Genomic DNA, 18,299 nt, shown 5'->3' with positions numbered 1-18,299 from the left:
AGCTTGAACGTAGTTTTTTGCCATTGTTTATGCTTTAGTACATGTTTCTATTGTGCGCTAAGTAACCTGCTTAATTAATTATTTAGACTATTAAAGCCATGTATTAACCGCTAAATGTATATCCCAAGAAAAAATCAATTAAAAGTAACAAGGGCCACAACTCAAAAATACTATCATATCTCTATAAAGGGCATGAACAAGCCCCAAACAACATGAGTATATTAAACCCAATAAATCTTTATTGAGTAAACAGAGTATTAAATTGTTAAAAACATGAAACAATACTGCTATTTAAATACAGGGACAAGTCATACATTATACCAGATAAGTACGCAATTCATGAACCAGTGAATAAGAGCCAAATGAGATGATATATATCACAATACGAGCACTTACAAGAGGTGCCACTGATTGTGTGTAGTCACCGCCGCCCAACATGCGTTTCGCCCTTTCTTCATCAGGGGATGTGACTTAATACTCTGTTTATTGAATAAAGATTTATTGGGTTTGATATACTCATGTTGTTTGGGGTTTATAGAGGTATAATATTACAGCGGTGTTAATTTATAATAAGGGAATTTTTGTATGTCCATATAATGCGTAAAATGGTTGTTTTCAAAGAAATACTTGTATTCTATTTTTTCAGATTTTTTAAAATTTGTTTTAATTTATTTTCACATATCTTTTCTCCCAAATGGTCGCAAACAACCTCTGTGGGCCATATTTTTGGTGGAATTTTACATTGTAACTGGTCTATCTATAAGAGCCTCAGTGGCAGAGAAACATAGTATTTTTGTACAGGATACCTAGTGGTCTCAATGAAGTTCATCCAGTCATGTCAGCCACTGGTAGAAGCATTTTGGAAAAGCAATGAAGTGCAGCTGAACACAACATAATTAATATTTATCAGGAGCAACAAGAAAAATTAATTATATTAGTGATATTAAAAATTACTCGATATTATTTTACATAGATGCATTGCATAGTACATTCAAATAATCCTTTGCCTAAAACATTTTCATTGGTCTTTCCACATTTTGATAAACAATATTTTCTACAAATGTTTATTTATTGATTAAAAATGCATCATAATCAAGAAAAATATTACCCTATAGGTACTCGAGTTGGTGTTGTTCAGTACAGTCATGAAGGCACATTTGAAGCAATTCAACTGAATGATCCCCGCATTGACTCTCTATCAAGTTTCAAAGAAGCGGTAAAGCGCCTTGAGTGGATTGCTGGGGGAACATGGACCCCATCTGCTCTGCAGTTTGCATACAACCAGCTAATCAAGGAAACAAGACGAGAGAAAGCTAAAGTGTTTGCTGTAGTCATTACTGATGGACGTCACGATCCCAGAGATCCAGATGATCTTCTAAAATCACTGTGTGACCCTCATGTCACAGTAAATGCTATTGGTATTGGTGACATGTTTCATAAAGAAGATGACCCTGAAACCCTGACTTCCATCGCCTGCGACAAAAAGGAGCAAGTTCAGAAGATGAAACTTTTCTCTGAACTCGTAGCTGATGAATTTATCAGCAAGATGGAAGTACTGCTTTGCCCAGGTACATGAATTTGTGTTAGGAATTATCTTTACTTTTACATGTGTAAAAATATAGGCTTAATTTTGAAATGTAAAGTAAAACAGAAAAGGTGGAGACGAGCTTCTATGTAAGGCACAGAAAAATTAGGAATTTGTGCTCTCCTGTTTCTCTGTAGCACCTGGTCAGATGCAGCAGCATGGAGAATTTCTTTCAGCATCATTGAGCATTGTCATTTCCAATTTAGCCTTGGGATGAGATAAAAAAAACTTGCTAGAGAGCAGCAAAATGGGCCTTTGTCTTTTTTTGCCTGTTCTTTGACTCATCAAGCCTCCTTTTTCGAGTCAACTGTAAGTTGTCATTGCAGTGAGCTGACAGTCTGTCTTAGGCTGGCCATATATATTAGATGGCTGTCGGCCGAACAATTCTTCGGCTGATCGTTTGGCAGACAGCCATCTCAGCCAACTCTCCCTTACACAGGAGCGCTCGGCCAAGTGTTCACAGTGTGAAAGCTCCCGACTGACATGTCAACTTATCTCAGGGAGAATGATGCGATCGGCAGTCTGACATTGGAAAAGCGCGATTGATATCTCTCCCAACCATCAGTCGGTTGGTGCCCCACTCACACTAGAACGTTGGCCAATCCTGTCAAAATCGACGAGTTCAGCTGAGAGTATACTAATGTGTATGGGGACCTTTAGGGACTGCGTATATGTTCTGTTCTGTGTGTTGGCAGGAAAAATTCTACGTAAAATATACATGTTCTTCCCCTTTTTTGCTGCATTTTTTGATGCGTATTTGATTCATTTAAATGGGTGAAAAATGCTGCAAAAACACTGAGAAGAACTGACATGCTGCAATGGAAAAAAAGCAACTTGTGCTCAAGATTTCAGAACTCTCATTCACTATGCTGGTACGGTGCATTCTTTCATGGCTTAAACATGCTGAAAAAGCAAGGAAGGAAAATGTTAGCGAAAATGTTAGCAAAAATGCAATGTGTGAACATACCTTTAACATGATGGATTTTATCAATTTTCCAGAGGGAATGATGAGTTTAGGAGACAGGGTTAGGTGGCAGAATAAATGGCTCATAAGTGGATAAGATATATTACACAACTTTTCTTTTTATGTTATTGATATGTGCAAAGTTTGTTGAAACCACAGTATTCATTTTACTCCTTTATCTTGTCTTTTCTATAGACCCTCAAATTGTATGTCCGGATCTGCCATGTCAAGCAGGTAATATATTTTACTTTGATCATTTTCGTTTTAGCAGCAGTTGATCCTGGAAGCACAAGTTCTTGTGTGTGTATATGTGTAAGCCATTGTCTTATGTTCTGTGATCATGCTTCAAATTTTAGCTTGGCTTTTTACATTTCTTGCTTGAATTTAATATATAGCAGTTGTCACCACTGTCATCAAAACAGCCATTAAATCTATTGTCCCTTTTAAACTAACTTTAGCCCAAAGGCTCAGTGAAGTGTAATAAAAACAAACCGACCTTTACTTGCACTCCTTAGGTCCAGCGCGGGGTCTCTGCTGCTGCTCAGTCTTTAATAATTGGTACAGCTCCAACATATTGCAGCCAATCATTGAGATCAGCGGTTAGTGCCGCCTACAACTGCTGAGCCGCTGAACTCACTGATTGGCTGCAGCTCTGTTGACATAATGTCACCACTGCAGCCAACCAACAAAGATTGGGGCAGTGGCGTAGAAGCAACGCAGGGCCAGGATAGGGTAAGTGAAGCTCAGATTGGGTTTTTTCATCATCACTGATACTGCATGCTAACATTAGTTCAAACAGGTCAACCCCTGTAATTAACAACAAAAAATAGTCAGTACGCAGCTAATATATATTTCAAGGTCCTGAGTCCTGACATTTTAGGCTAAGCTCATCCATATGTTTCTTCCAACATATCTACAGTACATAAGAATATATACTGTACATTTTGGCAGTCCTTTGTATATTTTTATGTAAGAGCATCCTCTATGGTTAGGATGCATTCATGCTCCCTTTTAGGATGCCTATGAAATTCCTAGTTGTAAGTCATTAGGTAGCGGAATAAGAACATTTATGTATCTCCTCCATATGAGATGAGGTTAGACATCTTCTTGTGCTATCACAGGGCCTTTATCCTCTTCCTCACAGCAAAAAAGTTCTATGGTATAGCCAGAAAATTGCAGGGTGTGCTTAGTATTTTACTATATTGATTGCTGTGTCTGTTGCTAACATTTCCACTACGTCTCGTAAGCTGTTTCCTACGATTTCTAATATTTTTTTTTATACTTCTCTGACCTGCACAGTTTGGATAAACATAAATAGCTAACTAAAACCTATAAGTCAAGGATTATGAAATTAGGAACTGCAAAAAAGACTTCCTAATAGCTATAAACAATTTAATGCTTATTGTATCAGGGTAAAGGGAACCCTGACCCTGTCCTTCTGGCCCTCACTTGCAGGTGGGAGAGGATATAACCCCGAAACTATCGTTAATTACGACCAAAGTGAAGAGGGTGTGAAGGTCGCCTTTCCTAAAACCTTCCCTCAGATTGCTGAATACCTTGAGTCTCAGAAGGCGAGTTCCGAGCCCCCAACACACTCCCAGCTCATTGCTATGATGGTTTATACAGCCGAGAGAGCTAAATTCTCCAGCGGAGAGGAGAGGCAGAACTGGACCGGGTTGTTTGTTGATGCTTTTAGGAGGGTCCATACAGACATTGTAGGCGATGCCAAAGCACTGACCGGAATTTGCTGAAGTGATGTTCTTATTTCACATTTGTCATGAAGGCAGCGTGCACCTGTTACAGGTTTAATGGGTGTATACATATATATAAAAAGAGATTTATGGGTGTTTTCAATGTAAACATGATAGTTAAGTAGATGTACATACAAAGCAAAGATCTATAGAGCTATATCCCAGACAGGACTCTGGCATGAAGAAAGTATTAATAACTATGCAGTATATTATAATTTATGGAATGTAACTAAACATACATAAAATATGATATATTTACAAATAAACATTTAGTGCAACTGTTATTTATTTAACCAGCACATCTATGCCAACTTCCTTAATGTTTAAAAAGGACCTTTCACCAGTTTGAGCATGTTAACCTAGTTACATCATGTAATAGTAGCTGCAGAACTGAGTAAAGCATAGTTTTCCTATTTTTATTTGTCCATTTTTTTGCATAGATATTTGCTTGTAAAGTTTAGGTTATAATTTATGTTTAAGTTAAACTGGGTGTTGCCAGAGACTTGTCTGCGGTGGTGTGTACTTCTTCCCCTGCATGAGCTTAACCAATAAAAAGCAGGCAGTGTCATGTAGAGAAAAAGAGATTGAAAGAAGAAATATAAACCAGCTCACCCGTGATGCATAAACCAATCCTCGGGAGCACGGACCCGCTGTGTTCAGGCGTATAGAGTCCAAAAAGAAAAGAATGTCCAGCTTCACCGAATCCGTAAAAAAGAGTTTTCTTTATTCACATACTATTGAGCATAGAGGATACAGACTTCAGCACAAGCCATATGGGTAAGAATCTCAACGCGTTTCTGGAGACTAAGCTCCCTTAATCATGACCATATCCTCTATGCTCAATAGTATGTGAATAAAGAAAACTCTTTTTTACGGATTCGGTGAAGCTGGACATTCTTTTCTTTTTAGAGAAAAAGAGAACACTCTCTCCTCTTTGATCTCTGCAGCTACTGTGTAGAGATACAGCAGAGCTGAGTTAGGTATTATTATAAACACTTCCAGATCTCATCTCACAGTTCTATCAGCTCTCACACACTGAATGCGGTGAGATGAGATGTGGAAGTGTTTGTAATGATACATAACTCAGCTCTGCTGTATGTCTACACAGTAGCTGCAGAGATCAAAGAGGACAGGAGGGCATGTTCTTTCCTCCCCTGCATGATGCTTGTGATTGGTCAAGGTCATTCAGGGGCAAAATACACTCTCATAGAGACAAATCTCTGGTAACACCCAGTTGAACTTTAATATAAGTTATATCCTAAACTATACAAGCTAATATTTCTGCATCGGAGAGGAAAATCTAAGAATTAAAAAGAAAAAATTGTACTCAGCTCTGCAGCCCCTACTCTACGATGTGGACAGTTTAACATGCTCAAACTGGTGAAAGGTCATCTTTAACCATACTCAGAACTCTGAAATATTGGTTATTATGCAGGTAGCCACAATATATCACTCTCCCTTCCCTCCAAAATAATAATTGCATGGCCTAAAGTAAAGTAATTAAGTGTTGTAAGGTCTTTGAATTCTAAACTTTAGGTTTCCCTATGTCTGTCATTGGTGCTTTTATTTTGTATTTAGGTAGGGAAAAAAGAAACCGCTAATACAACTTGTTATAGTTCTAGGACCCTGCAAACCATTCTAAAGATCTCACATTTCAGAATTTACTCAGCCCCATAGATACGATAATTAACCTGCACCATTGGCAAATTGTGTGCTTAACTCAATAGGGCATCAAACTGGGTCTAAGATAATTCAGAAATCTAAGGAAACGAGGCCCCAAAGGAAAATCCCTCTAAAAAAATGATTATAAATACCATATTTTAGAAACAGGTCAAAACAGGAATACAGTGCAACGGTTCGGTCATATCTTGCCTTTCTCAAGCCTAAAAAATACAGCTATGAACCTGTTTCTAACATTATGGAATGAAGATCAAGGTTTTTGGAAGGAAGGGTTTGCCTTTGGGGCCTCGGTTTCCTTGGATTTCACATTTCAGAATTTAACTGCATTGGATGGAGGTCAGCTACTATCAGTGGAAGAAGATATGTCTGGCTATACATTTGACCTGCCTTGGCCCGTCCCTTTCAGAAATATAGTATTGCTCTGCACAATGTCCATTCAAACTAATAGTCCGCCATGTAGCGCATGGCCAGAGCTATACGATGAAACGCTCTCATCTCTTGGTCATAGAATGAGGTCTCTACAGGTGAACCCTCTAAGATGTTCATACTGCTAAGTATGGACATCATACGCAATAAAACACCTTTAGGGTTAAAAAAACAACTAAAAAAAGTGTTTGTTTAGATAACTATATTCTACGAGTTGCTACGAAACCATATTTTAAGTAATAGTTCTTCATTATCCTCTTTCACTTTCTTTTTTTTACCTTTCTCGTTTTGTCTGCATCTCACTGCTTGATTAAATGTATACACGCTTGTATGTGACCTTGTGAGAATGTGTCCAAAGAAATGCTAATTTTCTAACTGCAACATACGCAGTAAGATGGTGTAGATGAAGTCATGTTTGCAGTCTTTGTTATGTCTGTATAATTACAATTAGAGCAGTTCATATTAATGGAAAATAGAAATGTTTTTCTGCTTACACCTCTTGGCATAAATTCCTTGATTAGAAATGTTGGGATGTGAAACAGAATTGAAATATGGCAGTGTGAATGCCACTTGTAATATTGCACCACTAAACATCTATGTAGACAAATTAAAGGGAACCTGTCAGGTCGCCTTCTTTCACCTTTTAGGCTATGTTCACGTTCATTATTTGGTCAGTACAGTATTTTACCTCAGTATTTGTAAGCCAAAACCAGGAACGGGTGAAACATTCAAAGAGGTGACGTGTTTCTATTATACTGTTCCTCTGATTGTTCCACTCCTGGTTTTGGCTTACAAATACTGAGGTAAAATACTGACCTAACACTCACCATGTGCACGTGGTCTCAGACATTTATTCTTGTGTTCCAGCATGGCCACGTGCACATGTGAGTATTTGGTGAGTTTTGTTACCTCAGTATTTGTAAGCCAAAACCAGGAGTGGAACAGACAGAGCAAAAGTATAATAGAAACACGTCACTACTTCTGTATGTATCCCCCACTCCTGGTTTTAGATTACAAATACTGAGGTAAAAAACTCATCAAATATATGTTTATTCAGTTTTGGATCTGCACATATTGAAAAAAATGAACATATATACATCGGCTTGTTATATATGTTACTGAACCAGGACTAGTCCGGTGAGGCATTTACTCAGTGACACTAACCTGTTCAGTAGCTGCAGTAACTACTCCTCCTGCATGTAAATTATAGTCGCTGCTTGCCAGACTCTTCACAGTTTATTCTTTGGGATTAGCTAAAATTAATTTTTCCAGAGAAATTTGATTTCTGGAAAAGTTATTCTCCACAAATGTATTGTGCCCTTGTTATGCTCTAAGGTCTTTCTAGACTTTAGAGCATAATAAATGTAATGAATAAAAAAAATAGGCATACTCACCTCACCACTCACTTATCTGGATCCTCCGCTCTTCACCATCAAAATCTGATCACCATTACATCGTTTGATCCCCACCACTCAAGCTTCAAATTCCTGGGCATCTCACTCTAAGCTGGGACTTCTGACTGGGACGGTTTTGCGCAAACAAACAAAAGTCACAATGTCATAATGTCACAATGTCATAACGTCACAACGTGCCCTGCAGCACCATCAGACTTGGAAGTCCTGGCTCGGTGTGAGAGGCTTGGGGAGCGAGAGGAGGGGATCAAAAGATGTGACGAGGACCAAATGAATGATGATGAGGAACAAGGTGGCTGGAGAGTAGAGTGGTAAGGAGAGTTTTAGCATTTTTTTTAACCTTTTGATGGCCTTTTATGACAGACACAGAATAATGGCGGCCATTTTGCTGAATCTGTGACAAAGTGCAGTTTCGGCAAGTGCAAATTTTTGTAAAATTTGAATAGGATTCAATTTCACTCAAATTGTTTTCTCACATTTGTATTTGCGCTTTTCCGGACAATTCAGTTCCACTATCACAAGTCTGCTCTGCATTGCGCTATTAGCAGACCAGTGACAGGGAAACAGAGGTGTCGGGAGGAGACGTCATCTGCGCAGGAACTGTCCGGGGTTATGACTGCAGCTAGTGAATCCAGACTAGTGTCAGTGAGTAATTGCCCCTTGTTCATTAGTACATAGCAACGTGCTTTTTATAAGCTGGCTTTTCTCATATGTGTGCAGTTTTAAAAAGAAAAAAAAATTACTGGAATATACAAATAAACATCTAAAAGGTCATAAGGACAGCTTAAAAGTTTCAGGCGACCGGAAACGTTCCCATCTGTAATTCTAGGGCATTTTCTTCTCATTAAAGGGCCACTGTCCCCCCCCCCCAGGCGTTATAAACTAAAAGAGCCACCTTGTGCAGCAGTAATGCTGCAGTCTAACAAGGAGGCTCTTTTAGTTTTTGATTCATTTATTACCTCAAAAAAGCGTTTTAAAAATTGGCCACACATACCAGATATTATGCCAGGAGGCGGTCCGAATCGTCCTCTATCAATCCCCTAACTGCCGTCACTCTTCTCTTCAGGGGCGATGGTACCCGCCCCCTGAGCGCTGTTATCTTCTGAAATCCGGCGCCTGCGCTGTGCGTGCCTGCCTGGGGCCTGCGCAGTGTTCATTGTCAGTGCGCCCACCCTGTTCCTGAATCCCCGCCCTGCACTGTGTTATTCATTATGCACAGTGCGGGGCTGGGGTTCCTGGGCATGCGCACTGCGCTGTTTAGACGCTCCCCATCTCCGACGCTCCCCAGCTCCCCTGCCTTCCCAGGAACCCCAGCCCCGCACTGTTATTCATTATGCACAGTGCGGGGCTGGGGTTCCTGGGCATGCGCACTGCGCTGTTTAGACGCTCCCCAGCTCCCCCGCCTTCCCAGGAACCCCAGCCCCGCACTGTGCATAATGAATAACAGTGCGGGGCTGGGGATTCAGCAACAGTGTGGCTGCACTGACAATGAACACTGCGCAGGCCCCAGGCAGGCACGCACAGCGCAGGCGCCGGATTTCAGAAGATAACAGCGCTCAGGGGGCGGGTACCATCGCCCCTGAAGAGAAGCGTGACGGCAGTTAGGGGATTGATAGAGGACGATTCGGACCGCCTCCTGGCATAATATCTGGTATGTGTGGCCAATTTTTAAAACGCTTTTTTGAGGTAATAAATGAATCAAAAACTAAAAGAGCCACCTTGTTAGACTGCAGCATTACTGCTGCACAAGGTGGCTCTTTTAGTTTATAACGGCTGGGGGGGGGGTGACAGTGGCCCTTTAAGTGTGAAAACTGTAAAGCGCTGCGGAATATGTTAGCGCTATATAAAAATAAAGATTATTATTATTATTATTATTATTATTAAATCTCCAAAACATATATTTAATAGATTCCAAATCTATAACACCTGATAAGTGCCATGTCTAATATTGATGTGGAAACATCTGAGCCCAGGTATGACTGCTACCTTTGCAAATTCCCTGTGGGCATCGCTGGGGACATTATATTTTGTATGGCTTTTTGCTGCCATTTAGCAGTAGATTTTTTTTGTTTGTTCTGCCATTGTTGATTTTTTTAGACTTCCCCAAAAAATGTTCTGAAACAGATTAGAATTCCCTCCCTTCCCTTTCACATTTATTTTTGTATTTCATAAAAGATTCATAAAAAGTAATTTGTTAGGAGAAAAATTGTAAATGAGATATGTTGGTGAACAACCGAAAGTACACAAGTGAGCTATATGCATGCATGCAGGTTTAAATAGTATATATAGTATGTCAGCTGTATACATAGCATATATACACCTTCTTCCCGCAGAACTTGCAGTTGCACAATGCACTCAGCGCCCAGTGGATGTTGTCTTCCTTTTGGATAGCTCTGAACGTATGGGAAAGCAAAACTTCAGGCAAGCAGCAACATTTGTCGAGGAGGTATCGAAACGCCTGTCTCTGTCCAGAAGTGATGATGACGCTAACAATGCTCGCGTGGCCCTATTACAATATGGTGGAAAGGATGAGCAAGCTGTGGTATTCCCACTTACCCATAACCTAACAGAAATTTACCAAGGTCTATCACGTCTTACTTACTATGACTCATCCTCTAACATTGGAAATGCCATTACGTTTGCTATCAATAGTATCCTTGGGGACCGCACAAGAGGTGCAAGGAAATTTGCAGAAACCTCATTTGTATTAATCACTGATGGCGTTACAGGTCAAGAGGGTCTGGATGAGTCAGTGAGCTCCATGAAAAAGCATAACGTTGTGTCTACTTTGGTGTCTGTTGGATCAGACCTCGATATGCCGGTGCTAAAGAAACTTAGTTTAGGAGAGGGAGCAGCCATCTTCAAAGAAAGTAATTATGGAAGACTCACTGAAAATGCTTTTATGGACAGATTTGTTCATTGGGTTTGTTAAAAACAAGACTAGATTTATCTAGAAATGAGAAAAAAATGGATCTCCGTACATGTCCCCCTTTACCAGTACATACCGACCTTGAGATTTAGATTTTTTTTTCCACTAGTAAAAATATCTATATCTTATGGGCTTTGTGTACTGGTAAATTGGCCCCATGCTGATCTTTCAAAATATCTATCAAGATTAATTCCTAAATGTCTTTAATAACTGTGGTTCCTCATAAATAAAAATTCCTAGAAAAATGCGAACATTTTCTCATTTCTCGATAAATCATGAACATTTCACACAAACACACTTGAAACATGCAGCACACACCGGTACATGCAATGACAGATACAAACTTCAACAAAAAGGGGGTGCATTTGTGAATAGGGAAATACACTAATTGGTGAACACAAAACATAGGGTTTGGGAAGAGTACACGTAAGTCTACATGTAAGTGCAGGGTAATGTCTCTAAAATTGGAATATTTTGTGTCGTAACAGGAAAACATTCTCGGGTGTGCACAACATCTTGTGTCATGCTCAGACGTGATCAGCGTCTCATTCATGCGGTGCTAACTGCAGGTCACGCGTCATGGTGTCCTGAACTTTAAACTTGTGGCAGGGGACATAATGGGGCTAAAGGTTGGTTACATAGAAATGTATTTTTGTACATCTAACGAGGAGACCTCACCCTCACAACCATTTGTTTTCAAGTGATACAGCGATCTATGGAATGGGAGACCATCTTTTGTTTGTCCTTGAATATCCTGCTGTAAAGACAATAAAATGTTCTCCTGTCATGTTGTGTCTCACTTTAATTATGGAGTGTTACTAATTGACTTGTCTAAAACAAGTCTGCAGCCTGTGCAAGGATTGCAGGGAAAACACTGAAAATATGTATTCCCTGCAGATTTCTTATGGTGTGAAATAATATATGTGCTTCCTCCAAACAAGTGGTATTGTGGCAAGTGGTATAAAACTCCAAATAGAGTTTTACTGGAGGAGAGATATAAAATGGGGTCTTATCACAGGTATAAAGGTTTAGGAAGTCAAGGAGATACTCACCCACTAGGCCTACGTGTTTTGAACACTAAGGCTCTTCATCCATGTACTGCACCCTTATTAGATTGGACAGGGTGAGCTGATGTGATATTTTTTCTTTGCCTTTTTTCTTTTGATAAGCCAGGCTGGCACAAAGTCATCATTGTGCTGTGACACACACACGACATTGCAATCGCCCCGCTATACAAATGAAGAGCTGAGCAAAACATCAGGTAGAGGAAAGCTGCTGAGCTCCTGACGAATGGTAACAAATTACTAACCTGTTTACTGGACCGAGTCCTGCAAATCAATTCCCCCAAAACTAGTAGCTTTATATGACATTTTTATGGTGTGAGAATTGTACCCTTATGGCAAACCATTTGTCTTATTGATATTATGCTTGTGGATATCTCATGTCATATAAACCTCCTGCCATTTCACTGCCTTGTTGGTACCTAGGACTCGTTCTTCCATTGAACAAGATTGTCTTTCATTTGGTCAAAAAGAACCTTTCAGTGGATTTTTTTTTAATTTACTGAGGACCTCATTTGGTGCTCCTCCACTGATTCTAGAGTAGTTTTTCTTTTCTTCTATGCCCCTTCATGCCAAAGTTATGCCCTCAGTGCAAATTTTCTCTTTAACCAAAAGAGCGAGTACCTTAGAATTTCTCTGCTGGCGTTTATTTTTACTCCTCTGATGTTGGCCAATCAAAACATGGCAGCGCCAACAGAGAAGTTCAGTGGTTTACGCCTAATTTGTTGAAGAAAAAATTGCATTTTTACTTCTTAGGGATATAACTTTGGAACAGAGGGGCACCAAAGAAAAGGAAAAACTGATCCAATTGGTGCTGCTGCACTGATTCTTGAGAGGTCCCAAGTTCAAATTAAAAATCCAGTGTCAGGTTCTCTTTAGAACATAACTTTTTTAATCTAAAGTTTGACGATACATAGACAGTCTTGCTTTTGCAGCTCCAGAAAAGGTCGACACTAGGGTTGAGCGACTTTCATTTTTTTAAGATCGAGTCTGGTTTTGTGAAACCCGATTTAGTCCAGAGTCGAGTCGAGTGAAGTCGGCCGATTATCGCTAAAAGTCGGGGATCGACCGAAACACGAAACCCAATGCAAGTCAATGGGGAAGCATAGCCGGCAGTGAGTGGAGGCCAGGAAAACACCTACAGTGCACATTTTACTGCCAAAAACATCCATTCTTGTTTTCTGAAGCTTGTCAATCTTAATTAACTTTATAATAATAGTTGGGCACTGGAAATTGGGGGTCATTTGGCAAAAGTTGTGGGGGTAGGGCTGGTTCAAGGTTTTAGTGGGCCCAGGAAACATGGACTACGTCATGGCGGTGGAGCAGGGAGAGGTAAGTATTTCAACGTTGCAAGTGCTGTGATCCTGAGCAAGCAGGGGGGGCCCACTCGTTCGCATTGGCACTGGCACAGGGCCCCTCAAAGTACGGCGGTGTGTTTGCATGGCGGGGGCGCCTCCCACCAGCAGCGACACTTTTGCGTACTCTGAGTGGCCCTGTGCCAGTGACGTCGCCAACGAGTATGCCCCCCCACCTGATGAAGGAACCTGCACTTTCATCTGCACCTTCCTCTTTGTCCCTGTGTAAGGTGGTATAATATGCGGGAAGGGGAACCTTACTTTCAGCAGGGTCAGATTCTGGCTGTGTAGAGTACAAGGGGAATGTAGTGGTCTAGGTCAATGTACCAGCAGACTCATCTAGCAGTGGCTGGGCAATGGGCAGGATGATGAGGAAACAGATATAGGGCCAAAGAATAAAGTAGGCTAAATGCAGATCAAAATTGGTAACAGGACTAAACAGGCGGCATTGCTTTGTTCAGTGGAGTAGCAAACCCAAGAGCAGCAGACACTGTTTCAAGGGCCTAACCACACTAGTAGGCCAAATGCAGTTTAATATCTGATAGTATAGGCCGAAAGCCAGAATGTGGAAGCTCAGCTTTGTTCAGTTGAGGACAACACCAGGGAGGGGCAGACACCGTTAGTAGGCCCTAACCACCATTTTGTTTTTTAAAAAACACTTAATGAGAGCCAGAAGGTTGAAGCTCAGCTTTATTCAGTTGAGGGCAACACCAGGGAGGGGCAGACACCGTTAGTAGGCCCTAACCACCATTTTGTTTTTTAAAAAACACTTAATGAGAGCCAGAAGGTTGAAGCTCAGCTTTATTCAGTTGAGGGCAACACCAGGCAGGGGCAGACACCGTTAGTAGGCCGGAACCACCATTTTGTTTTTTAAAAAACACTTAATGAGAGCCAGAAGGTTGAAGCTCAGCTTTATTCAGTTGAGGGCAACACCAGGCAGGGGCAGACACCGTTAGTAGGCCGGAACCAGCAATGTGTTTAAAAACAGCAGTTAATCAGAGCCGGAAGGTAGAAGCTCAGCTTTATTCAGTTGAGGGCAACACCAGGGAGGGGCAGAAGCCGTTAGTAGGCCCTAACCACCATTTTGTTTTTTAAAAAACACTTAATGAGAGCCAGAAGGTTGAAGCTCAGCTTTATTCAGTTGAGGGCAACACCAGGCAGGGGCAGACACCGTTAGTAGGCCGGAACCAGCAATGTGTTTAAAAACAGCAGTTAATCAGAGCCGGAAGGTAGAAGCTCAGCTTTATTCAGTTGAGGGCAACACCAGGGAGGGGCAGAAGCCGTTAGTAGGCCCTAACCACCATTTTGTTTTTTAAAAAACACTTAATGAGAGCCAGAAGGTTGAAGCTCAGCTTTATTCAGTTGAGGGCAACACCAGGCAGGGGCAGACACCGTTAGTAGGCCGGAACCACCATTTTGTTTTTTAAAAAACACTTAATGAGAGCCAGAAGGTTGAAGCTCAGCTTTATTCAGTTGAGGGCAACACCAGGCAGGGGCAGACACCGTTAGTAGGCCGGAACCAGCAATGTGTTTAAAAACAGCAGTTAATCAGAGCCGGAAGGTAGAAGCTCAGCTTTATTCAGTTGAGGGCAACACCAGGGAGGGGCAGAAGCCGTTAGTAGGCCCTAACCACCATTTTGTTTTTTAAAAAACACTTAATGAGAGCCAGAAGGTTGAAGCTCAGCTTTATTCAGTTGAGGGCAACACCAGGCAGGGGCAGACACCGTTAGTAGGCCGGAACCAGCAATGTGTTTAAAAACAGCAGTTAATCAGAGCCGGAAGGTAGAAGCTCAGCTTTATTCAGTTGAGGGCAACACCAGGGAGGGGCAGAAGCCGTTAGTAGGCCCTAACCACCATTTTGTTTTTTAAAAAACACTTAATGAGAGCCAGAAGGTTGAAGCTCAGCTTTATTCAGTTGAGGGCAACACCAGGCAGGGGCAGACACCGTTAGTAGGCCGGAACCACCATTTTGTTTTTTAAAAAACACTTAATGAGAGCCAGAAGGTTGAAGCTCAGCTTTATTCAGTTGAGGGCAACACCAGGCAGGGGCAGACACCGTTAGTAGGCCGGAACCAGCAATGTGTTTAAAAACAGCAGTTAATCAGAGCCGGAAGGTAGAAGCTCAGCTTTATTCAGTTGAGGGCAACACCAGGGAGGGGCAGAAGCCATTAGTAGGCCCTAACCACCATTTTGTTTTTTAAAAAACACTTAATGAGAGCCAGAAGGTTGAAGCTCAGCTTTATTCAGTTGAGGGCAACACCAGGCAGGGGCAGACACCGTTAGTAGGCCGGAACCAGCAATGTGTTTAAAAACAGCAGTTAATCAGAGCCGGAAGGTAGAAGCACAGCTTTATTCAGTTGAGGGCAACACCAGGGAGGGGCAGAAGCCGTTAGTAGGCCCTAACCACCATTTTGTTTTTTAAAAAACACTTAATGAGAGCCAGAAGGTTGAAGCTCAGCTTTATTCAGTTGAGGGCAACACCAGGCAGGGGCAGACACCGTTAGTAGGCCGGAACCACCATTTTGTTTATTAAAAAACACTTAATGAGAGCCGGAAGGTTGAAGCTCAGCTTTATTCAGTTGAGGGCAACACCAGGCAGGGGCAGACACCGTTAGTAGGCCGGAACCACCATTTTGTTTTTTAAAAAACACTTAATGAGAGCCAGAAGGTTGAAGCTCAGCTTTATTCAGTTGAGGGCAACACCAGGCAGGGGCAGACACCGTTAGTAGGCCGGAACCACCATTTTGTTTTTTTAAAAACACTTAATGAGAGCCAGAAGGTTGAAGCTCAGCTTTATTCAGTTGAGGGCAACACCAGGCAGGGGCAGACACCGTTAGTAGGCCGGAACCACCATTTTGTTTTTTAAAAAACACTTAATGAGAGCCAGAAGGTTGAAGCTCAGCTTTATTCAGTTGAGGGCAACACCAGGCAGGGGCAGACACCGTTAGTAGGCCGGAACCAGTAATTTGTTTAAAAACAGCAGTTAATCAGAGCCGGAAGGTAGAAGCTCAGCTTTATTCAGTTGAGGGCAACACCAGGGAGGGGCAAAAGCCGTTAGTAGGCCCTAACCACCATTTTGTTTTTTAAAAAACACTTAATGAGAGCCAGAAGGTTGAAGCTCAGCTTTATTCAGTTGAGGGCAACACCAGGCAGGGGCAGACACCGTTAGTAGGCCGGAACCAGCAATGTGTTTAAAAACAGCAGTTAATCAGAGCCGGAAGGTAGAAGCTCAGCTTTATTCAGTTGGGGCAACACCAGGGAGGGGCAGAAGCCGTTAGTAGGCCCTAACCACCATTTTGTTTTTTAAAAAACACTTAATGAGAGCCAGAAGGTAGAAGCTCAGCTTTATTCAGTTGAGGGCAACACCAGGCAGGGGCAGACACCGTTAGTAGGCCGGAACCACCAATGTGTTTAAAAACAGCAGTTAATCAGAGCCGGAAGGTAGAAGCTCAGCTTTATTCAGTTGAGGACAACTTGAATTAGGGACTGCATACAGACTTAGCAGGCTGTCCCCTGTGTGGACCATGCATCCAATACATTAACCCATTGAGCCACAAAGGACACGTAACCTTCCGTGGCCATGCCTACAGGTCCATGTGTCTGTTGTCAGGTGTACCTTTGTCAGTGTAGGCCTATTGGAAGGAGGGACCGCAGACAGGCTTCGAAGGCCTAACACAATAAAATGGGCTGGCTGTAGGCACTTTAAAATTGGTTCCAGGGGTACACGGGCAGCAGTGGTCTGGTCAGTGGAGGCCTAGTGGAAGGAGGGACCGCAGACAGGCTTCGAAGGCCTAACACAATAAAATGGGCTGGCTGTAGGCACTTTAAAATTGGTTCCAGGGGTACACGGGCAGCAGTGGTCTGGTCAGTGGAGGCCTAGTGGAAGGAGGGACCGCAGACAGGCTTCGAAGGCCTAACACAATAAAATGGGCTGGCTGTAGGCACTTTAAAATTGGTTCCAGGGGTACACGGGCAGCAGTGGTCTGGTCAGTGGAGGCCTAGTGGAAGGAGGGACCGCAGACAGGCTTCGAAGGCCTAACACAATAAAATGGGCTGGCTGTAGGCACTTTAAAATTGGTTCCAGGGGTACACGGGCAGCAGTGGTCTGGTCAGTGGAGGCCTAGTGGAAGGAGGGACCGCAGACAGGCTTCGAAGGCCTAAAATAACAAACAATAGGCTCATGGCAGTTTTACAGCGGTTACATGGATACACGGGCAGGCAGCTGGTGATGAGTGGAGGAGTATTTAAAGTAGGGACCGCAGACAGGCTATCAAAGGCCTAAAATAACAAACAATAGGCTCATGTAAGTTTTACAGCGGTTACATGGATACACGGGCAGGCAGCTTGGTGGTGAGTGGAGGAGTATTTAAAGTAGGGACCGCAGACAGGCTATCAAAGGCCTAAAATAACAAACAATAGGCTCATGGCAGTTTTACAGCGGTTACATGGATACACGGGCAGGCAGCTTGGTGGTGAGTGGAGGAGTATTTAAAGTAGGGACCGCAGACAGGCTATCAAAGGCCTAAAATAACAAACAATAGGCTCATGGCAGTTTTACAGCGGTTACATGGATACACGGGCAGGCAGCTGGTGATGAGTGGAGGAGTATTTAAAGTAGGGACCGCAGACAGGCTATCAAAGGCCTAAAATAACAAACAATAGGCTCATGGCAGCTTTACAGCGGTTACATGGATACACAGGCAGCTTGGTGGTGAGTGGAGGAGTATTTAAAGTAGGGACCGCAGACAGGCTATCAAAGGCCTAAAATAACAAACAATAGGCTCATGGCAGTTTTACAGCGGTTACATGGATACACGGGCAGGCAGCTTGGTGGTGAGTGGAGGAGTATTTAAAGTAGGGACCGCAGACAGGCTATCAAAGGCCTAAAATAACAAACAATAGGCTCATGTAAGTTTTACAGCGGTTACATGGATACACGGGCAGGCAGCTTGGTGGTGAGTGGAGGAGTATTTAAAGTAGGGACCGCAGACAGGCTATCAAAGGCCTAAAATAACAAACAATAGGCTCATGGCAGTTTTACAGCGGTTACATGGATACACGGGCAGGCAGCTTGGTGGTGAGTGGAGGAGTATTTAAAGTAGGGACCGCAGACAGGCTATCAAAGGCCTAAAATAA

The 18,299-nt window shown here is 42.3% G+C and overlaps 1 protein-coding gene across 2 annotated transcripts in view; it reads left to right on the top strand.

The window, feature by feature from the left end:
* Positions 1-11,534, top strand: part of COL6A2 (collagen type VI alpha 2 chain) — a 54,134-nt gene extending 42,600 nt beyond the window's left edge. Inside the window, exons 26-28 of one of the 2 annotated variants that reach the window (XM_077272555.1) lie at positions 1,116-1,568; positions 2,745-2,783; positions 10,152-11,534. In XM_077272555.1, the coding sequence (XP_077128670.1) occupies positions 1,116-1,568; positions 2,745-2,783; positions 10,152-10,750 (1,091 nt within the window). In that variant the 3' untranslated portion in view covers positions 10,751-11,534. Of the gene's footprint in view, positions 1-1,115; positions 1,569-2,744; positions 2,784-4,004; positions 4,396-10,151 lie in introns of those variants that run through there. The other variant, XM_077272556.1, reaches the window with a different exon arrangement.
* The last annotated feature ends 6,765 nt before the right edge of the window (positions 11,535-18,299 follow it).

Source organism: Ranitomeya variabilis, chromosome 7 (genome assembly GCF_051348905.1).
Source record: "Ranitomeya variabilis isolate aRanVar5 chromosome 7, aRanVar5.hap1, whole genome shotgun sequence".
NCBI lineage: Eukaryota > Metazoa > Chordata > Amphibia > Anura > Dendrobatidae > Ranitomeya > Ranitomeya variabilis.
Note: the sequence above shows the minus strand (reverse complement) of the source record. Positions and strands in the feature narration are given on the sequence as shown.